At 43.7% G+C, this 24112-nt stretch overlaps 1 protein-coding gene across 3 annotated transcripts in view; it reads right to left on the bottom strand.

The window, feature by feature from the left end:
- KIAA0586 (KIAA0586 ortholog) overlaps positions 1-24112 on the bottom strand; it is a 587996-nt gene that overhangs the window by 376296 nt on the left and 187588 nt on the right. For all 3 annotated transcript variants that reach the window (XM_069207463.1, XM_069207462.1, XM_069207464.1), the window contains exons 13-14: positions 8979-9239; positions 4069-4246 (exon numbers count right to left, since the gene is read on the bottom strand). In XM_069207463.1, coding sequence (XP_069063564.1) covers positions 4069-4246; positions 8979-9239 — 439 coding nt within the window. The remainder of the gene's footprint in view (positions 1-4068; positions 4247-8978; positions 9240-24112) is intronic.

Raw genomic sequence — 24112 nt, 5'->3', positions numbered from 1 at the left:
TGGGAACCAAATACCATCAATAAAAATGATGATGTCTGATTACTGTTATGACAGTTAGTCAAATAACTTTATTTGGCTTACAAAGAACCATAAAAGCACAATTTAAAACAAATAACAATACAAATGTATTCCATATAAGGATGAAAGAGAAAGACTTATAAGGATTAAAAACAGAGACTTAGAAAAAACAACCCCATTCAAGAGAAGCCAAATATACTAAACAAAGTGCATTATACAGACCCCCATCAGTTTCTAATTCTCAGCGCACAGTGAACAAAATTGACCACTGCAACACGAAGTTCCAGGTTACACAGTTTTTGTAGAAAGATAAACTCCTCTCTGTAAGATTGAATCTTGGACCTGCGTAGAGTCGCAGCCATGAAGCACTAACGAGGAAGAATAAAGTGCCTAGGGCTTGGTTTAGATGTACTATCGCAAGGGCAACTTGGCATAGTACTGTTCCAGTCAACATCCCTGGGAAAAGCCACTAGTAAATGTAACATGTTAAAATGAAGCCTGGTCATATTAAAGCTACAATTCAAATTATAAATTGATGTTAAATAAAATTAAATGTTTTAATCAGCTATAGTTAGAACTGCTACCGAGTTTGTCACAATTTGCCTTATGAAGGGTGCCCCACCTTTCTCTGAATGCCACCTTCATCTGGGCCATTACATCCAGCTATGTTTGATGGATTAAGAAATAGTTAAGCTAATCCTAAATCCCTAAAACCCTCCTTAATAGAATTAACCCAGAGGTTTGCCTGGGCACAATCCTGGCAGAGACAATCTTCCGGTATATCTTTTGAAACTGAGGGTCCTACTTTACACCCCAAGGTTCTAATCCAAAGTAGCGAGGGGTCCATTGGAGGCAGACCAACCTCAGAGTGATGCATGAACGAAGGAGCAGATTGAAGGAATGTCAGAAGCCTGCGTAAACATTTATTCTCAACCCTCTGCAAAGGACCCGCACCAAGTACCCCCAAACTCCTGCACCGTAGGTTGCTACAGCAGTACACTTACTGTTGTATATACTGATCATTTCATGCACCGGCTTATGCCCTAGTCGGCACGCAAAAGGGATAACCGACTCTGCAACTCTTTGGCATTGTGTTGCCCTGCTGTTGTATGCCAACTCACATTTTAAATCATGCGGATACTAATGAAGTAAAAGGTTTTCATACTGCAAGTTTCAGACCCTCCCCAAAAAATGATCTGGTGGTAGTGTTTTTTTGGCCAACTCACATACCAAAAGATTTGCTTTGATTGGTTTTAACATCAAGCCCAGCCATTAAACCATAAAAAGCATCTAAAACGTGTTGTAACCTATTAGCGGTTTTAGAGATTAACATCACATCATCGGCGTAAAGAGAACCAGGAGGGTGCTGGACTTCACCATGGGCATATCCTTCCCTGCTTTGCTCAAATACCTCTCTAAATCATTGATACAGATTAAAAGTAATAAGGGGGCCAGCACACTGCCCTGTCTAAGCCCCTGCAAAGATTTTATAGCAGGGGAGAGTTCGTCCTCAGAACCATACCTCACCCTAATCAGACAATTCCAGTGCATCCTCTGCATGAAACTAATTACAGCCTGATCTGTACCCATCATAGCCATAATGCCCCACAACTTGGATCTGCTGACAAAGTCAAAGGAAGAGGAGAGGTCCATAAACGAAGTGAATGGAACCTCTCCTTGCCTTAACATAATTGCCTGTGATCAGCTGAAGGTTCAGGTATTATTCGACTGTGCCCACCCTGGGGAGAAATTCGAGCTGTATTTTGGAAAGAGCCTGATTTTCCTCCCCGCCAACCCTGAAGCATAGTGGCTACAATTCTACCCAGACATTTGAAAGAGCTATATAAAAGGGAAACTGGACAGTAGCAGCAGGGTGAGTGTCTGCCCCCTTTCTTAAAAATGGGAACAATCACCACTTCCCTCCAAGATAAAATAGGAGCCCCTTTAATAAAAGCAGCAAAAACATTGACTAAAATTGGTGCCCACAGTGCTGTGTAGTCTTTAAAAAGGTCTAAGGGGCTTCCGAGTGGGGCTCTGGTTAAGGGTGACTATTACTTCCTTAACCTAGGTGGAATCACTAAGTTTGGAAATCAACTTCAAGCTAACAAAAGCTGCCTCATCATTCTCTAAAATAAATTCCTGAAGGCTTTGATTAAAAATACTATTATAGGGATCCACCCAAACCTGAACAGGGATAAGTGTGTCCACCTAAGGCTTTCATACCCTGAGAAAAATGGCCGATTAACATCATCCCAGAATAGTGCAGAACCCTGAGAATTAGAAGCTATTTCCAAGTCCCCTCATGCTTCCGCTCTTAACTCTTATCTCCTGGCCTCCAAGGTATGCCCAGTTTGCCATCCCTCAAACTCATGAAGTACAATGAAAATTAGTAACAACTAGGTGCAGAAAAATGGACAAATTCACTTTTTGCTCTAGTGTCCACATTCATAGCATGGAATTTGCAGAACCCATGCAGTAAAAGGCCACAAAAGTTCTCCTGATGTGGTACCAAGAGAACATAGACCAGAAAAATAGTGCATGCCGCTTTGCATTTCACTGCAAACATGAGGTTGACCTCTGTAGGAGAGATCCTAAACAAAGTACAGCATTCCACGGTTCTTGTGAACAGAAATATAACTTCATAATACTCATTGGAGACTAGTTCCCAACAGAACGTTTAAGTTACCAACCATTAGTTTTAAAATACAATCAACACCTAGGCCCTGCTTAGTCCTGATGAAACCCCTAAACCTTAAGTGGGCTCGAAAAACAAACAAAACAAAGGAAACTAAAATAAAAAAAACAAGCAGTCTCAATACTTCCACAATTATTGTAGCAGCAAGGGATTCTTCTACTAAAACAATTAACCTTTTCTCCCTTCAACCATAAGAAAACGACTGGTTTCACTGAAATACATAAACAATTAAAAGTATATATTTAAAATACAATCTGTTTATTTTCAGCACCTATGACGTTGCTTTTGAGATGATTTTGTATGATCAACTCCTGAAATTATTTAGTGAACACTGTTACACGGTGGTGGTCACAATAATCTTTTTCCCTACAAATTATGTTTTCTTTTTAATACATTTTTGAAAACAAGAAAATAATTATCAATTTAATTTCAATTGTTTGTGTTGTTATATGATTCACTGCGAATTTATGCTCATGAGTCTTAGAAGTATATGTCTCATTCATCATATGGCACAAAGGGGTCACTCTTCAGTACTCAAACCAGTTCAAAGGCCTAAGCGAGGGCTTCAGTGTTTTTCAAATGTGATACAGGCCAACCACAATGCGACTTTAAACTGGCTAATTCCTTGTTTCCATTACTTTATATGCCAGCATGTGTCGCATTTAGTTATTAGATTTGTATGTCATTTTGAACTTAATTGATCAAGTTGACTGAGTAATTACAAAAATATAAGTGTCACTTCTTGGTAATTGGTAATGTGCTTTTCCACTTAGAGACAACTGCTTCAAAGCATGCAATAGATTTGGACCGTTTTAGTGAATAGCTAGAAAACAAAAACGTCATTGAGAGTTTTGAGAAAGCATTATTGTGCTAAATAGATCGGGGGCAGGACTGATTCCCTTTGCAAGGAATGTTTTTTATTACATACAATATAAATGGCTTTGATGGCATGACCTTATAATTTCTGTAAAGCCAATGGCACTAATGAATGGGCAGGGGTGGAGAGGGTGAACCGGAAACAACAAGTTCTGAACAGATTATGCAGGAAGCATATTAAGTTGGTGATTAAGGGCATACATTGTAACTCATACTTACTTTATAATATCATACTCATGTTTTTTGATCGCAAACAAGATCCTAAAATCATTCTTCATGGGTCAATATATAAACGTTAAAGACTCAACAAAAATATCTCCATGATGTATTGTCCATGGTTATAACAAAACACAGAACAAGAACAATTTGATAGTCTAAGTATTTAAAGCCTACATTGTGAGTAAACTGGTATTAATGGATCTGAAATACTACATAGATTGTAGTGGTTATGTTTTTATTGCTTTTCAATAATCACTTACCTCTGACGCACTCTACCACTTTTGGTCGTTGAGGTTTGGATTTAGGCGATGGAGATGTGAATCTGAGGTATGGTCCTTTCTTAAGAGTACTGCGGTGGCTCTGGTAAATTGGTTTCCCATACAACTGTGTGAGATGTTCTTCAGTGGGATTATCTACTTCGCCTGCTATTCTAGATGCCTGTACATAATGAAAAACTCTTAAAGTCATACACTTGCAAAACAAGCTGTGACCAACACTTCTAGATGGAATCAAATTCATTATTTGCAAGATATTTCAGAGATTACTATCTCCTTCACAGCCCTTCTGAATGACCCCTGTACTTACCTTGCCCAGAAGATCATCTGACATGACCCTTCAAGGGCCTTGCAATTCTACAGCAAACCAACTGTCTGTTCCAAAACGGAAGCATAAAAGTGTACATGGCCAGTAACTTCATGTCTGAGGGCCCACCCACAGACTAGTAGATCTACACAATGAAATTAACATTTTCATATTCAGTTAATTGCTGAAAATGTACTTTTTAAGTTTATAATTCAGAAACAAAATGTTTAATTTTAGTGTGGTGAAGGAAGTATTGACCCTAGGGCATGTGGCTAAATCGGACTTGGATTTCCATTTATTAATAGATCTGTTGGAAAATTCAAAGGATTTGAGAAATAGATATTGCACTTCAGCAGAATGGGCACCTGTCACCAGCTCATTGAAGGACAAAATACAGTTTATACAGAAGCAAGGTGTCATTTACTTTGCATTTTTTTTAACTAGTAGAGCAATAGTAATGCTGTTAGTAGAATAAACCTGAAATCATTTGGGAACTACAGTCAGGGAATTTGTGAAGATGTGGGTGTATTATATGTATGATATGGTAAGGCTGTGGGGGCTTAACGTGGAATACACTCGCAAAAACTGTCTTGGGTCCAGTCAGGCTCACTTGAACAACCTTAAGCTCAACCCTGGGTAACTATGGTTTTTGAACAGCAAGACTTGCACAGAGGAAATTAGTGGGAAGTGTTTGACAGTGCCAAACAACAAAATAAAAAAAAATCACAACACGAAAAACCAGGACAATAATTTATAAAAATAGACGATTTTTTAAATGAATATTTAGATACTTTGATGAGCAAAATTCACAGAAGGGTTCCCGAGATACAGATTTGTAAAGATATTATCACTTTATAATCCAACTGCAAACAAGCATTGGTCAATAAAAAGTTTGGAAACTTTTCAAAAGTTTGTAAATGTTACTTCAGCTACTCCGGCCGGTTTGGGCGACCAAATTTAACAGGCAGGAGGTTTATGGGGCCCGCAAGGACGCTTTGAACAGTAACCTGGCCTCCAGAGCTTTTTTCCAGTCCAGTTCCAGCCTCTAGGAAACTACCACAATAGACAATAATGGAGTGGTCCTTATGCTGGGGAAGCAGGATGGAAAGATGCTCAAGGATGCTCTGGTTGCTGTGAGGTTTACGGGGGTGCCTTTGTGGTGATTCCTCACTCCACAGGTGACGTGAGGCAACTCTGGCCACAGAGGTTGGGGTTCCATATAGTCCTCTATGAGCTAGTAGATGGACAGCTGCTGCTGGGCTCTGGTCTCTGGACACAGCGTTTGGAGCGAAACCCTTTGCTGGAGAATGGTGTCCTACTTGCGTGACAAATCTGGACTCTAACAGCACTCTGGGTCTGGCTGACTCAGTGCAACTTTTGGCCATCAAGGATCGGTCTCTTGGGGTGCCCAGTGGCTGGTAGCTACGGATCTTCTGCATTGGCTACAAACTTGCCATTTTGGGTTTCTTCAGTTCTTTTGTCCCTGCCCTGGAGCTGGTTCCTTGGGTACAGTCAATTGATCCTTGGAGTCACTGGGTTGATCTGGGGCTGGGGTGTGACCTTTCACCACACCAGGAGCCACAGGCACAGTTCCAACATAGTTAGCCCAAGGTGCAGCAGGTGCAGTCAGTCCAGCAGACGTTACAACTTCTCTTTGTGTGAGTTCAAAGGCAGCAAGGCAGTCCTTATTCTGCCCTTGTTCCAGTTCAATGAGCCAGGGGTACCATATTTATCTCAGGAAAGTGGCCTGAGAGACCCACACGGTCACTAGGCAATGGGTTACCAGGTCCCCTCCTTCTATGTGACAAATTTCCAGCAAAGTGTGGCATGTGGCAATCCCGAGGTGCACCATTCTAGCCACCTCGAAGATGTCTGAACTTTTCCTTGACTGTGAGAAGCTTGGTAGTCCACCACAGAGGTATGGCTACCAGGGCAACAAGCCTAAGGGGAAAACTGGTTTGGGCACTGGTCTACCCTTTCTGGCCCTGTCTTCAGCCATGAAACCACCATTGTCAATCATATTGTGAATGCAGTTGATCCACACTGGCCTGAGGATGTGGAGAAACAAAGAAAATAATCTCTTGTGGCAAGTGGGGCTCCAGGCCCTCTACTGGCACCCACCCTACACTATATACAACTAAGGTGCAAGATAATAACTGAGCACCCTGGGTCAGAGGAACTCACTAAGGGCCTGCCAGTGTGGGCATTGGCAGGGAGGGCCTGGTCACAGCCTGCTCCCACACTGTCCTCTTGAGGAGTTACTGAGAGGAGGTGTTACTAACCATTGTGAGCTCTCTGTGGAGCTCTCTTACAGATTATCTCTAACAGACTCAAAAGCTCTTCCTGTTCAGGAGAGCACTAAAGACTTATCTATTTGAGTAACGGTTGCAGGCTTCAGGAGTATTGTGTGCCTTGGGGGGTTTATACACTATATTAATATTTATTTGTTTTAATTCCTCGGTTTGGGCTGCTGTGCTACATTGAGAGATGCCCCATACTTCATCTATCCACTAAGTGAAAGACATCACAATTTGCACATAGATTTTGCTGCTGGAAGTAATAAAGGTCTTACAAGCAATTCACTCATTTTAAATGCTGAGCAAACCTGAGTGACCCCAAATCTCAAACTACAAAGTTCCCTTAGAACTACTGAAAAGGAACTGATTTTCCACTTTGAAGAAATCAGCTGATTCTCTGAGTTGAATGCTGCCTTAAATGAGAAAGGGAGGACTGAGGGACCTCTATGACCCACAATGACATACTATGGACGGGAGATGATCAGTGCAAGGGCTGCAATTCTCAGTCGATCCGAGGAAGGGAAATGAAATTATTTTTCACAAGGGAGGAGAAAGAAATGTGAAGATTGTGCCAATCGATTGATGTGGTGTATTAACTTTAGAGAATTATAAATAGTCCAACTCGAGTACTTCACAAATGGTAAGAGATTTGGGAGAAAATGTTCAAAAGTGAGCGAATTTCGAAGGGCTTTATCTAGTTTGTTTTTATTCTTAAGGGTGATGAGTATATACTCTGCCCATTGAAAGTTTAATTATGAGGAAGCTGAGTGATATCAAAGGCAGTATTTGGAAGATGCATGACTTCAGTGTGAGGATGTCCTTGAAGCATGTTCTCTTTTAAGTAGCTGTGTGTGTCACTGGCTACAGCAAATTCCTAACATACTGGATAGCAAATCAATTGGAAGTCGCATTGTAAAAGAGCCAGAAATGATCCACTGGGATCCCACAATTCATTCTGGATATCGATGCTAAGTTGTAACCAATGTTTACCAGCTGACTACAGTTTTGAGAAGGTAGGAAGAGAACCAAATAAGAGCTTCTGTGTTCAGGTAATTTTTGCAGCCTAGGATGAATGTGCCAAAGAAGGCAGGTGTTGTGTTTAACTAGAGGCATGGCCAAAGGCAGCCACATATCCGGCTCAGGCCAGGCTCTTCTCTAGCCCTACCTGTAAGAAATGCTGGTACAGTACTGCCAGGAAACAGCCTTTATTGCAGAAGAAAACAACCTCAGGGGTGAACAGAGAGTACAGCTCATCGCTACACATACTCTGCTCTCCTCCCCAACATTTCATGTCCAACCCTTTTATCCCTATTCTAATATGACATCAGTCCCAACATTCTAAGTCCCCCACATGCTATCTTACATCACGACACAACCTGCCTTTCAGTGTGCCTCTACACGGTTACATGTTTTATATTAATCCACTGCTTTATTTTCTCGGGGGGGGAGGGTGAACTGGTGGAACTTCCTTATTTGGCATTGTTACAAACATTATTTCACAGTGTAGCAGCATAATATCCATGGTCGCACTGGGATGGAAAATAAGTCCAGTTGCCAAAATAAAAGTGCCCCCCCCATTAGCAAAGCAGATAGCTTTAAAAAAGGGTTACTATCCGGAAAATCCACAGTAAAACCGGCTCACCTGGTCATACAATTGGACCACAACTGCTAAAATAGGCCCAGGCACTCTTCTGTCAGACTAGCCCATTGGGCACTGCCTGATTGCCCTATAAACCAGTCTGACTCTGATACCATCTACTGATTTAAAGGGGGAATTCATTGCTTCAGAAAATAGCCGCCAAGGCAATAAAGGGCATGATACTTGTTGTTATTTAATACAATTAACAAGTGACACAGTAAAGCATTTTTTGCAACTCACACTCTTCTGCAATTTATCTCAGTTGAAGGAAATGCCACATACAGCTCAGTGCACTGGAAGAGGTTACATTTACAAATACCTCTAACACGCCATTATCTAGCCATGCGTGCTCTGTGCAGTTTTCTTCAGCAGCGACAATGTACTCACTTCAAGGGTTGTATCAACTTTTCACTTGTCCTTGAGTATATGAGAAGAGAAAATAAAACCCATGCATGCAAATAAGGGAGCAAGGAGTTTAAGGGTGTTCAACATGGACTAAAAGATAAGAAAACAAAAGTGTTTTTTTTGTAATGCTGTCACCCAAAGAGAGGCATTCTGTGCCATGTGCTATGTAAAACATTCCACCATAAACCGGTTTAAAAACACAAATAGATAATATGTACAATGATTAATTAATGATTAAACTTCTCACCTTAGGCTTTACATCTTTTTTCTGCAACTGACTTTTCACATTTGCCCTTGTAGAAATGTCTTCTGATTGCTTTGGAAAAGCCCTCACTGAGTTAGCAGGTAAAGGTTTCTTAGCGTCTTCTATGGTCCTAGGTAAGGACCTGTTACCCCTTGCAAGATTATCCTTTGTACGCTTAATGTTCTGTGAGGATTTCTTTAAGGCCATGTCTTGATAACTAGTATTCTGTTTTACAGAATCATAGTCTTTCCTCATCATTTCTTCCTAGATGGAAATAAGAAAATACACATACTGTAATAAGTTTAGGTTTGCGCTGGGCAAAGCAACTACAACTGTGAATATAACATATCATGAAACCACCATTGTAAATCATACGGTGACTGTAGTTGATGCACACTGGTCTAAGGATGTGGATAAGCAAACAAAGGAATGTCTTGGGTCAGGGGGGTACTCCAGGTCCTCCACGGGCACCAGACCTACACTATATACAGCTGAGGTGAGGGATAATAACTGAGCACCCTGTGTCACAGGGCCTGCTGGAAGTAATAAAGGTTTTACAAGCAATTCACTCATTTTAACTGCTGAGCAAACCCGAGTGACCACAAATCTCAAACTACCAATTTCAGAATATAAACAGGGCAGTCATGCAGTAGCCATTCTGTGGCCATTGTCAATGACACAGTAGTAGAAAAAGCTATGCTGGGTCTGCTCACCTGGAAACATGGCTGATTGGAGATTTTTTACGAGCACTTTGCTGATGCCTCCGACCAAAGCACTCAAACTCACCGAGGATGTCAACAAGCAGAAAATGAGAAATGCAGCCAAAGCATGCAAAACTGCCATTCAGACCAAGAAGTCGAACTAGAGAAGTGGCTCAGTCAGAGAATGACTCATAGGTCAAATCTTTCTTTCTGGACGTGCAGAACAGCTTGGTAACCATCCACATGAAGACAGATTCCCTAATCACCATCAAACTAGTCGTGTTTATTATGATAAGAGTAGTAAATAGTTGTAGGAACAAGAACGCTCTCTTGAGGCTCTTTGTGTATGATGCTCCTTTATTGTCTGCACTTCTTGGAGTCCCGCTTGCATCCTAAAACACATCCCATTTTTGTTCACCTTAACTCACTTCGCGATGACTTGTCCATGGGCTAACACGCCCATCCTCTTCAGCTTCTAAGTTTACTGTGAACTACAGGTTTTCTTGGAAATCATGTTTGCCATTAGATTGCCCACAATGAATGAACTAACCACTAGCGAGATTGTTGGATAGGGCTCCTGCTCTTCATAGATGGGAGAACAGCATTAATGAAAATGGTAGTGCTTTCCAAGTACCTGTTTATAAATATTTTTCACTTACAGAGGTCTGTATGAAACTCAGGACCAGGATGAGTCACACTCTATAAGCAAGCAAGCAACCAAGGATCCGGTAGGAGATATTAACACTTCTATCTCAGAGGGGACATGGCACTTCCTGACCTTGAACAGCATTACTTCACATGTTATGTGCATGATACACTCTAATCATACATCCCTACTTCACATCTTACCAAATGAAAAAGATCTGGCCTTGACTGCAATGCTACAGATGGCCCTGACAAAGAAACAGGCAAGAACAAAGCGCAAATAGACACGATGCAAGAACCTGATCTAGCTCTAGGAAAACGTGTCAAAAAGGCACGGCTCAGTAGTTTAATCTAATCAGTGTTACCCCTGTTAGACAACCCCTCAGTCCCACTGATATTGGAACTAATAATCAAGGAGAGAGAAACAAGAGTTGGTCTGCAGCAGCTGGAAGATTTGTAGATAGCGAGTTTCTCTCTCAGACTGGCTCAAAAAAGTGTGTGTTGGGGGGGACAAAAGAGTTGATCACTCTGGCTATATTGCTTTACTTTAGATTTCACCACTACGTTAAGGCACTGTTTATCTTCCCAAACATGTCTTTCTAAATATATGCTATTGTGCTATTGGCTCACGCTATACACTCTCCTGACCAATGCCACTCGGTTTCTCAACATTACATAGCAATGTGGGACAATATAAACCGTAATGTGGATGATGTCAGGAGTTATAGGGAAACAGATCTTGGCAGGGCAAAACAGAACTGTACTCTGGATGAGGTAAGGAGTCATGGGTTGAGAGATTTTGGCAGAGTGCTAAATAAAAAAACAAGCGGTCAAATCGTATGGGTCTCCTTGGTCAGCAGACACATACTTGCTTTGAATTAGATTTGTTCACAAAGTGTGTTACACCCTTGTGAGAATGAATAAAATAGTTAATTTCTTAAGATAAAGGTACACCCACCCACCTTGAAAAAATGGATTCAAAATCTTTCATACTGTTAATGACACAAGAATGGGATACGCCATCCCCGCTCAACTGAGAGATGCACTGGGCATTCTACAAGACTTTCTGAATAAACAATATAAAGGCAAAGTAAAGAGTCCGGGCTCAGTGCAACACTAATTAGCTGTGTTTGGGTTGCACAGGATATTGTTATGAGACGCCTCCCCAGTTACATAGGTAAATTGGAAATTATTTTGCATATGGGACTCTAGCAGTGTGAACTAATTGTTCATCATCAATGTGTCATAATATTGGAAAGTGGGTTTACATTCTTGCCCACTCCTGCTTCTGCTTATCTAGTCAACACCTTGAAGCTGCTCCACAAGTTGAGCGACAATGAAAAAGAATATGTTACTTAACCAGTAAGCATCTGTTTGTGACATGTAGTGCTGTAGATTCACAAGCTTAGCATAATCCTGGCACCTCGTGTTGGGCTCAGATGTGTGCAAGTTGTTTTTCTTCTAAGAAAATCTTTCGAGTCATGAGGTAGTGTGCCAATTTCTTTTGCTGGTAATGCACATGGCCATCAACTCCATTGTTAATTTTTTTTCCCGCATGACTGGTGAGGATGGATCATGAAGCAAAGCGTAGTATAAGGAGATGTCCAGGCGAAAGAAGTTTGTGATAAATGGTGAAACTAACTGTAACAAGCACAGGTGTCCGGAGAGGAGGGTGGCCCCATGTGAATCTACAGAACTACATGCCACAAACAGATGCTTACTGGGTAAGTAACATTTTCAGTTCAAGGCATATGTGGCTGTAGATAAACATGCATGCAGTGTAGACCACACAGCTGCTTTACATGTCAGCTATAGGTATATTTCCTAGAAAGGCCATTGCAACTCTTTTTTTTTTTTTTTTTTTAAACAAGTGGAGTGAACCAAATTCTAGGACTTCAGGCACCAGATCGCAAGGATGAGGGATGAGGGATCTGGGTCCAAGTATCTCCATGGGTCTGCGTGAAAAGGTCCTGCGTGTTCAGTAGTACCTCGTGGGGAACTACTGAGAGTTCGAGGAGTGTGGTGAACCATGATTGTAATATCCATGTGGGAGTGATCAGGATGAGGGTGAGCAATGTCTGCCCGACGTTTGTGAACCACAAACGAAAGCAGTCGGAGAGGTGAAAAAGAGTAGGCAAACATCCCAGACCAACTTATCCAGAGTGCGTTGCCCTTGGACTCTGGGTGTGGGTACCTAAGGTGAGGTTTGGGCATTTGGCGTTTTCTGCTTTGGCAAAGAGTTCTATTTGTGATTGTCCCCAACACTGAAAGTATTGGAGGAGGATTTGCAGTCTTAGATCCCGCTCGTGGATTTGTTGGCACCTCCTGCTGAGGACATTTGCTAAGTCGCTGTCCACTCCCGGTAGGTACTCCTCTAACAGGGGAACATTGTAGTGGAGAGCCCATATACAAGTGGTCTGGGCAAAAAGAGAAAGCTGAGGGGACCATGGCTGTCATGTTGTCAGTCCTGATTAGGATTACTTTGCCAATCAGGTGAGGAAGGAAGACATTCAGCGCCAGGTGACTTATGTGGAGAGATCTGGCTGGGTTTCCAGTGGCCCTGACAGTTAGATCTTGGGAATGCGCTCCCCATCCCATGAGGGTGGTGTCTTTTGTTATGGTTCTCTGTGGAACTGGGTCTAGGAAAGGCTGTCCTTTCAAAAAGTTATTGGTGTTCCACCACTGAGGAGAATGGCAAGTTTGACAGCCAACCAACACTATATCTTCCCATTGACCCTTCGCTTGAGACCATTGGTGCGCTAAGCATTTCTGCAACAGACACAATGTTGAGTCTAGCATGAGGTCCTATGGCTATAAATGAAGCCATCATACCAAGGAGATGCATGACTGCCCTCACTGTTACCTGTTTGAAAGTGAGGAATGAGTGCGTGGAAGGATTGTATTCTGGCAGTATTAGGGTAAGCTATTCCCAGTTGCGACTTGAGAATTGCTCCTAAGTAAGGCTGGACCTGAGGGGGTTGGATGAGGGACGTTAAGGCGCTGATTGTAAATCCTGGTTGTTGGAGTAGGTTTATGGTGACATGCTTGTGTTGAAGCACTTTTGACGAGTTGCGCTTTTGATGAGCCAGTCGTCTAGATACGGAAAGACATGTAGACTTCGGATCGGCTGTGACCACAAAGGTGAGCACTTTGAACTGGGAATGCTGACCGTTTATTTATTTAATTATTCTGACATATCAGGCTATGTGCCTGGTGGATAGGAATGTGAAAGAAGGTGTCCTTAAGGTCGGGTGAAACATGAAGTCACCTTGTTGTAATAACAGCATGACATCTTGAAGAGTGACCATGGGAAAGTCGCTATGAGAGAATATGTTTGTTTAGAAGTCTGAGGTCCAAGATTGATCTCAGGGACCCATTTCTTTTGGGAAAAAGGAAGTATAGAAACAGACTCTTGTCCCCTGCTGGTGAAGTGGAACATGTTCTATAGCTCTTTTTTTGAGGAGTGCTTGAACTTATTCCTTGAGCAACCGCTGATGTTTTGGGGAAAGTCTGTGTTTGGGAGGTGGGATGTTGGTAGGTGTGGAAGTGAGCTCCAGACACTAACCATGTTAGATAATATCCAACACGCATTGGTCGGAGGTGATATTCCGCCAGACAGGAAAAAACCCTTGTAGTCAACCCCCAAGAGGTATTATGTGATCGAGGAATGACTGGGAAGTCAAGGTTTTGTGGTTGTGGCGGATGGCTTTGTAAATCCGTTTTTGCCACTACCTTTGGACTTGTCACCACTGTATGAGCCTCAGTAGTATCCCCTTGGCGAGGTGCTTTGGGTCAGAGGTTGTTGGTATGAGGTGGTTTCAAGGGACGTGGTCTGGGAGTCTCCAAGGTTAGAAGAGAAGCAAAAGGAGCCACTGTGAGATGGTGTCTGTATGGCTTCCATGGCATTGGCTGTCTTGATATCTCTTTAGAATGTTTCACGGAGGGTATCAACTTGAGGACCAAAAAGATGTTTCCCATAAAATGGAAAGGTTAAGAGGTTTTGTTGAGATTCGGAGCCAAGCATGATGTCTTAAGAGAACACTAGAATTTATTCCTCCAGCTGAAGAATCAGCAGCGTTGAGGGTGCAGAAAATGGTGGTGTTTGATATTAGTTGGTCTTAAAGGCAACTTGATATGCCCTTTTGTAATGTTTCTCTGGGAGATATTGGAATATCTCCTCCACCTCATTCCAGTGAGCCATGTCATATCTGGTCTAAGGAGCAGGGTATTTTGCCTATCAGTTTTTCTTTCCTGGAGATGATAGAGATTTCCCCACAAACTCTGGTCTGTTCACATTATTCCTTTCACAAGTGGTGGTTCGCTTACTCGTAATTCGATTTAGCATGAATCAGAGCTTAACTCTCATATTGACAATATATTTTCAATTTTTTTCTTTTGATTTTTCAATCGATGTCTGCGGCCAGTAAGATACTTTTGCATCTTTTGTATCGGATGCTGTTGGACCGCTCTATCCAACTGTATGTGTTTTGGAATGGACTTCTTTTCACTTTTCATAACCGTACTTTGTTAATACACTGTGTCAGTTATTAATGTGCCATTTCTACAAATCAATATGTGGCTAACTATGACAAATGTTTCTGTTATCTATTGTACGGCACCTTTTTGGGGGCTTTGAACTTTTTTGATTCATTATGTGGCCCTTAGCACATTGACCGTATAATGACCACATTTATTGGGACTATATTGATGACATAAATGAAACATGCTTTGCAAATCTGAATACTGTGGGCCAATGTTATAACATATATAAACTAATTTCTGGCAAACCAGAAATTATGTTATTTCACATGTTATTACCAACCTTCGATAATTCACCCCCAATCCCATAGGGCTCTTTCTCATGTTTGTCTTTTCCTGACTTTTACTCATTTCTTTTTCTTCTTCATTATCTTTATTCCCTACATTGAAATGATTTTTGGGTGTATACTTGCCGGGTTCGGCGCAATTATGATAGCTGCCTTTACTGTCTTCACACTCACTTTGGCAATTGATTTACTCATAGCCTTAAAAAAGCCAGGGGCTTGCATGCCAGTAACGTGTGTTGGCTATTCTTGCACAACATGTGGGAGGATACACATGACTGCACCTACATCTAAATAAAGCAATATTAGCTGCCTACGTGTCAAACATTTACCTCAGATTGGCATTGTCCTAGGATTTCAACATTTTTTACATTTTAAAAGTTCAACCCTGAACAATTTTTTTTCGCAGGCTAAAGTCTGGCTTATTTAAACAAGCATTTACAATGCAACGGGTCTCGCGTTTGCTCATGTTAGAGCTGATCGCGTTGTAAACTCCTAACCCGACTTTTCACCTATCGGGCAAAAGTGCATTTATGTACATAACCCGAAAAAGTGAAATTAACTATGTAAAGCGCTCGACTTCTTCCAAGCGAGATCGCGCTCGTAAATTAGAGAAAAAGAAGTCCACGAGCCCGATGGAAAACAGCGTGCCTCGCATGTTTTCTGTACTTGGTCGCTGCGCTCGAGGAGGGCTAGCCACCAGAAAAGGCATGACGTATGCATGCCTTCGACTAATGAAAGCAAGCAGATTTTATTAGGCAAGCCCATGAACCAATAAAAAACACTGACGTGAAGTTGACAGGGCTCCGATCCCTTTTCTAAATACAAAAGCGTCTTGCTGCGATACGCATGCGCTAGCGCATGCAACGCAGGCTTGACCCTAAAAATGACTCCACCAAAAGCTCTCTCACAACAATTCAATCAGAAGAGGGTGTCTTCTTGTGCTACTCAGAAGATCTTTTCAGGGAACTCCACACTTTCACTTCTTCAACACCCAAGTGGCAGCTGGCAGAAACAAGACTGTTCCTCACTCTCAGCAGCACCAATGGCCGATGAGACATGGGATTCCTTTTCCTGAGATCTCAGCATCTTGAGGTCATGCAGAGATAAGTAATGCATTTTCAGATGTCTGCCAGTCACCAATTACAGCTGCCATGGAATCCATCTTAGACCTAACCTTCATGATCTTAAAGCAGTTTTATACTCCTAAGAATACTTACTTGTTCCAGTGCTCAGAAAAATAAGACAATATAATGTGGAAAGTTTGCTTGACCACTAGAAACATTGACCTGACTTATAAGTGCATTCCAGATTCCTAACAGCTGTCCATGGAAAAGGGAACTGAAGGGTTTCTGGCTCAAAGGTGCTCATCAAGCACTCCTTATCATTACTGTTGGCTAACGTCACAGGATACCACTTTGGCACCCACTGACGTAAGTGCTGCCAATGGAATCCACTAGGTTTTGCAGGGGCCAAGGATGCAAATAACATGTTCAAAGAAATAATTTTCAAAGAGATTGGTATTTCTTACAAAGTTAGGACTATTAATGCCAAAGTACACACCTGAGAGATACTGACAATGGTTTGTTGGAGTGTAGGCCCAATATTGATCTTTGGAGCCCTGATGTGTTGGGCTTAGGATGTGAACTGTTACACCCAGGTGGTAGAAATGTGTGAAAAATGCAAGGCCCAGTCTTTCTTGGCATACCGGAAAGTAAATGTTTTCAGGTCAATGTGCCTCTTGGGATTCAGTGCTACTGAGCGACTCTTGGACTATGAACTTCATCCAGAGGCTTCTTGAGCACCTTTAAGAATAACAGACAAAAGTGCCATCTTGCCTGAGGTCAAGGACAACTGGTCTGTTCCCTATGAGAATGCTAAGGTACTGTTTCCTGAATTTACCCAGAATGGATAAAAGCACCCAAAATCATAAAGTGCTGTGAAGAAACTACTTTATCCCTTTTTCATGCAACAATAAAAGTGATGGTCAGGAATTATTACAGTACTTAATTAACTATATGCATAAATTTGATTTATGTGTACCACTTTGACTGGAAAATGTTATGGAGACTGTTCACTTATGAGCATTCATAGTAAGCGAAAAAGTTGATTCAATGAAAACGAATGTGCATTCCAAAAGGGACAGTTTCATGATTTTTAATAATAATCTTATAAGTACATTTTACCCAAATAAACGCAGTATATTTCATCCACATACTCGCAAAACATATTTTCTTTCTATTGGACACATCATCTGCACAAGTGGCTTAAATCCAACAGTAATTGTATTAAGCAGTTGCAAACAACTGATATATTATGTGATCAAAAGCTCCTGTCACTTCTAATCAATCAAATCTATTAATTTATTGTTGAAATTATTATTTCTAAATAAATACTTCTAAATAAATAAACACAGTGATGGCATACCTACCTACATAGATGCTGTCAACGGGGGAGACATAGCCACACTGATGATAATAAACATCATCTCATCATAATCCTCAGACAGGGTCCCATGTTTTAATTTTAAATAACCTCCTAAGAGTTTTACTCGGGGCAGTGGCAAACAGAAGTTTCTACAGGGGATGGAATTTTCTGACAAACTTAATGAGGGTATGTACAGTAAGTAAATGTCATTTATTTATGTATTACCTCAGTTAGTGCAGAGAGTCTATCACTCATAAATCGTATAAGGATTATTTTTTTAGCAACCATAATTCATTAAGACACATAGAAGCAGCTTTACATACATTGTTTTTCAAAATCTTCATGTAAAGATTAATTTAGTTGTTCCAATAGCTAATCAATTTGTGATTGTCTGGCAGTACAAGTAAATTCACCTATAGGAAAAGATACAACTTTTCAGAAGTGTGTTAGTAGTAGGGAATACATTTATACAACAGCAGTTTAAAGCTATTAGGTGGTCATTCTACCTACTTCACTTTCAAACAGAAGCAACATTCTCACATGTATGCCATTATCTACATAAAAGCACACCATTACACTGCTGTTTTTTCATTATACATATTCTTTTGTATTTTCAGCTATGGGATTTTTCACTTATTTTAACTGCTTCACCAAGATGCCTCCACTGTCTCGTTTTAATAACTGCAGATCTAGATGTTCAATACCCATGAACACAAACTGAAGCATCTCAAATACAGGGTTGTGATATCTGAAAATCCCCTTTTGACCTTTTCTTTGCTAAATGGTCTTAAATAACTGTTAGACCACACAATAATTGAATTTGTTCTGACCCTCTTGTTTCAACTGTCCTTCTCCCTACCACCTGCACAAATATCTTTCCCTGCTTATGTTTGATGACCTCTTCTCCCTCCTTCGTGATGTGTGACCTCTCCTTCTTGTCTCGTCAACTATTATCCCCAGTGCCTCCATTGATGTTGCTCAAACTGCACATCACATGTGTAATAAAGCCTTCCCACATGTTTACTGTCTGATCGCCTTCAACAACTTCAGTGTGCGAGATATTCTCTTCCTTCTCATTCACATGTTCAGTGGCTGTCTTTAATGCTTCTGAAAGACAGCGTTTCCCTCTTCCATGTGCCTACTTGTCTTACTCCCTACATGTATCCTTTAGAGACATCCATTTCTTATACACTAGTCTCCCATACTCTTTTTGATGTGCCAAAAGTCCCTCGGTCACATTCTTACATACGATGAGCTTTACCACGAAGGACCCCATTATGGGTGCCTCAATATTTTAGTGATGTAGTAATGCTCAGGAAAATAGTGAAACCAAAGAGTGCAGCATTTGCCCAGGTCAGTCCTAGCGCACCATCTCAAGATGAGGAAATCGGAAATAGGCAAATCATACAGTATCGGAGGTTTGTGAATCCTATCACGTGTCGCCCTTTCAGTCCTGTTTCCATGCATATGTTTCAGCCGTTTTTTCACGGCAAAATATGCACTGAGAGAACATTTTGGAGAACGATAAATCCACGCTTCTCATAATCACAAATCAGAAGCAGATGTCTGTGCCTTCTAGTCATGTTAGTCTGCCTTCATAGGACTTCTTTGCTTTTTTGCTTTGGTGAAATAAAACATTGTGTAGGAAGTTGGCTCTGTATATACTATATCAAAATGAGATATAGGGGGTCATTCGTACCCCGGCGGTCTAAGACCGCCGGGGCCAGGGTCGGCGGGAGCACCGCCGACAGGCCGGCGGTGCCCCGCAGGGCATTCTGACCGCGGCGCTTCGGCCGCGGTCAGAAGAGGCAAACCGGCGGTCTCCCGCCGGTTTACCGCTGCCCTTTGAATCCCCCATGGCGGCGCAGCTTGCCGCGCCGCCATGGGGGATTCTGACACCCCCTACCGCCATCCTGTTCCTGGCGGTTCGCCCGCCAGGAACAGGATGGCGGTAGGGGGTGCCGCGGGGCCCCGTAAGAGGGCCCCGCAAAGTATTTCAGTGTCTGCTAAGCAGACACTGAAATACGCGACGGGTGCAAACTGCACCCGTCGCACCCCTGCAACTCCGCCGGCTCAATTCTGAGCCGGCGTCCTCATTGCAGGGGCATTTCCTCTGGGCCGGCGGGCGCTCTTTTGGAGAGCGCCAGCCGGCCCAGAGGAAATGTCTAAATGGCCGCCGCGGTCTTTTGACCGCGGTGCGGTCATTCAGCGGCGGTAGCTTGGCGGGCGGCTCCCGCCGCCCGCCAACATTAGAATCAGGCCCATAGTTGTGCACAGAGTCCAGGGGGTTCCCCAAGAGGCTTAACAGAGGCAATAATAGATAATACTAATGCTCTATTTGGGGTAGTGTGGTCGAGCAGTTAGGCTTATCAGAGGGTAGTGTTAAGTATTTGTTGTACATACACAAGCAATAAGTGAAAACAGACACTCAGGGCCAGATGTAGATAGGATAAAATTAGCGAGTCGAAAATTGCAAGTCGTTGCGACTCGCAATTTCCGACTCACTAAATGGTATCCAAGAAGAAAAAGCAACTTCAATTTGCGACTCGCAAATGAAGTCGCACCGCAGATTGCGAGGTCGCTTTTTGCGACCGCGCTAAAAACGAACACGCAAATTGCGAGTGGGTGTCACAAATTGCGACTGTGCTGCAAATTGAATGCAGGTGCAGCAGAACACTCTGGAAAACACTTCCTGGCTCCTGATGATGACATCACAGCCAGGAAGTTTACAAATACACCTGGGAGGAGGGAGGACCACACCCATTTTAAACTGCTGAACTGCAAACAGGAGGAACAGCAGCTACCATGGCAGAGACACCTAGAAAGCGCAAATTGAAATTTGCAGAAAAAGAGCTGGAGGTGCTGACTGAGGAATGCTGCCAGCACCATTAACAACTTTTTGGGAGGGCAGCCCTCAGTGTGCCAGAGGTGGAGAAGAAAAGAATCTGGACCGAAATACAGGACAAGGTGAACTCCATGGGTGTCAGCCACCGGAGTATAGAAGAGTTGAAGAAACAGTGGTATGACCTACGCTCCCGGACCAAGGAGAGGGTGGCAGAGCGGCTCCGGGAGATGAGGGGCACTGGAGGGGGACTATCCACTATACCACCACCCACACCCCTGGAGGAAAGAGTGGAGGAGACCTTGGAGCCAGAGGCAGTGTGCGGGATGGGAGAGCTGGACACTTCAGAGCCAGGACCATCAACCGGTGAGTACCATGAGACATGCATGTACACCCATATATGCCATACCCCCACCCACCTTGTACACAGCAGCATGCACAACCAAAATAGCTCCATTTCAGAGTAGCAACCACCTGCATGGTGCATTATGGGCAACACAGTCAAGTGGGCAGTTGATAGGCAACAGTTTATTAGGAAGCAGATAACAGATGGTAGATACTGACAGTGTGTTCCCTATGTCCCACAGGTCTCCCACACGACACCAGCTCCAGCCAAAGCGTCCAGGGGCCACAGGTCAGCCACCAGCCTGCAGAGGACTCAGGACCAGCCACCACAGGGACCTGCACCACCCAAACACAGTCCCCTCATGATGCACCAGTTGCCATACTGGTCAGTGAGCCAGCCCCCGGTCCCAGCCACAGTGCCGGTATAGAGGACACGGAGCCTCCACTGCGTCGCAGGCGACGTCTAAATGTCCATCCAGTGCCGCAGGCTTAGTCAGGGGACGCCTCCATGTCGGCCACCGAGGCTGCACTCCTGCGTGGTCAGTGCCTGCAGACACGGGAGATAAGGAAAATATCAGGGGCCATGCGGCGCATGGAACAGAACCAGAACAGTGGGCTGCAACTGGTACACACAGAGCTGCAACAACTTAATACCCATGTAGGCGACCTTGCACTCAATGAGACAACTGGTGGCAGAACTCATCACTGAGAGAGAGGGTGCAAGGCGCCGTGTCAGGCAGCTAATGCACCGGTTGGACCGCATGCCTGCCTCCATCGTCAGGCTGGCAGTGAACACCACTGGCCTGTCACGGCGCACGGTCAGCCTCCAGGTAGACATGGGCCACTTTGCCAGTGATGTGGCACGTGGACTGGGCCGTCTCAGCCACGCCGTAGATCTCATGGAGGCACAACAGGTGGCTAGGGGTGCGGCAGACACGCCGCAGGACAGCGAGGAGGGCTCCACTGTTAGCAGTGTCTCTGCCAGTGACACCAGGGTGTTGCGCAGTGGTAGCGCAAGGCAGGGCACTGCTGACCCACCAGGGACCAGCCATGCTGGGCGAGGCCGGCGTAGAGTGTGAGCTCCGCACTGTCCTGGAGTAGAGGCACATGAGGTTAATGTGTCCTCATGCCAGGTGGACTATTACCGCCCCTGAACTGTAGTTTGTGTATATAGTTTTTTGGTGCACATTATTAAATTCCTTGTTTGTTCCACTTCACACCTGGACTCTTTGTGTGTGACATTAGTGAGTGTGGTGACAGTTAGCACGTACCTTCCAAAGTATTGGTTTGCAATGTTGTCCCGTCTCAGTCTGCCTTGATTTGCAATGCTTCTATCCCCATGATGGCGATGTGGTAGCTCTTGCTCGTCATCCTCCGAATCTGGGTCTTCTGGGGTGAGAGGTAACCCACTTCTGGTGGCAATGTTGTGCAGGATAGCGCATGCGCCAACGATCTTGAAAGCTGTTATTGGGGTATACTGGAGGGCACCTCCACTTCTGTGGAGGCATCTGAATTTTGCCTTCAGCAGTCCAAAGGTCCTCTCTATGATATTTCGGGTCCTCCTATGGGCATTGTTGTATCGCCTCTCTGTCTCATTGCTGGGTGTTAAGTACGGGGTAAGTATCCATGGTCGTAGCGCATATGCACTGTCACCTGTTTGGCACAAAATTTACAATGTTAGCTGGGCATAGATGGGTTCCACATTGACCTGTGTGTATGTCTTCAAGGTGTATTCAGCTATACCTAGGAGGTATCCGTCTCCAAACTCCCCACGTTCTAGGCGTTGGTGTATCCCACTGTGCCTGAAAATGTAGGAGTCATGTGTGCTCCCTGGAAATTTGTCAACCATGTCAGTGATGAGACAATGTGCGTCACATACCACCTGGATGTTCAGTGAGTCGGTACACTTCCTGTTGCGGAACAGATATTCCAGATATGCAGGAGGGCATATTTGTATGTGTCCCGTCTACACACCCTATGACATGGGGGAAGTTGGCAATCCTATAGAATTCCAACTTGGTGCTGTTGATTTCTGCCTCATTCCTGGGTAGGTATATGTATCTGGACATGTGTGCGAGTAAGGCATCTAGGAATGCTCTGAAGAACCGTGAGAGTGCACTTTGGGATACCCCACCCGCCACGGCAATGACCCCCTGATAGCAACCCGAGGCCAAGAGGTGCAGTGAGCATAGCACTTGCACATGTGTAGGGATGGCGCAGCCGCGCACAGTCTGGCGTTGAAGCTGCGGATTGAGTAACTCTATTAAATCTAGTATTGCTGCACTGCTAAGTCTGTATTTATCATAAATCTCCTCCTCAGTTTGTTGGAAAAGTGTCTGTCTGGTTCTGTATATCTTCTCCTGTCTCTGGCTCCTCCTCCCCATCTGCTGTGCGGCGTGGGCTCTCCTCCTCATTGCTATCACATATATCTCCGCCATCTTGAGTAACCCAGGTGCCTTCTGGGTCTCCTTTTATACTTTGGTTCTGGTTACCACCTGCTCCGAGTTAGTGGTAAATTGGAAGTGCAAAATGGGCTTTTTGCGACTAGTCGCAATTTGCGAGTGGCTATTGCATTTGGTTTGCGACTCGCAAATTGCGACTTCCTATTTGCAGGTCGCAAAATGGGGTCGCTATTTTTGCGAGTCGGCAATGGCTCGCGTCGCATTTTGCGAGTTGGAAATGGGATTTTTGCATCCCGTTTCCGATTTTGCGTGGTCGCAAATTACGATTCGGGCCATTTGCGACTCGCAATAGTTTGCTACATCTGGCCCTCAATGACTTAACTCCAGGCCAATAGGTTTTTATATAGAAAAATATTCTTTCTTAATTTATTTCTAGAATCTCAAGATTCATTTAGCGTGTAAGTACATTAAATGAAAGGTACTTTGCATGGTAATACTTAAAACTTTGAATGGAGTCAATGGCAAAAAGCTATCTATTTTAAACAGTTCCTGGGGGAGGTAAGTAAAGTACAGTTTTTGAGGTAAGTAAACTTACGGGTAGGTAGCCCACCATTGGGGGTTCAAGATAACCCCAAACACCAAGCACCAGCAACACAGGGTTTGCTTGCAGGTAAGTACCCGGGTTGTTGGAGGGCAGACCAGGGGGGGTTTAGAGGAGCACTGGAGGGGCCCCAAGTAGGCACCAAACTCACACCCTCAGCAGCACTGGGGCAGCCGGGTGCAGAGTGCAAACAGGGCATCGGGTTCCCAGTGGAACTCAATGGCCGGACCCAGGGGTCACTTAGGTGCTGCAGGCAAGGCACGGGGGGGGACTTCTCAGGCAAGCCACCGACTGGGCAGGGAGGAGGGCAGCCTGGTGGTCACTTCTGCACAGGTGGTCGGTTTCTCTCGA

Source organism: Pleurodeles waltl, chromosome 9 (assembly GCF_031143425.1).
Source record: "Pleurodeles waltl isolate 20211129_DDA chromosome 9, aPleWal1.hap1.20221129, whole genome shotgun sequence".
Taxonomy (NCBI): domain Eukaryota; kingdom Metazoa; phylum Chordata; class Amphibia; order Caudata; family Salamandridae; genus Pleurodeles; species Pleurodeles waltl.
This window is presented reverse-complemented; position numbering and strand designations above follow the sequence as displayed.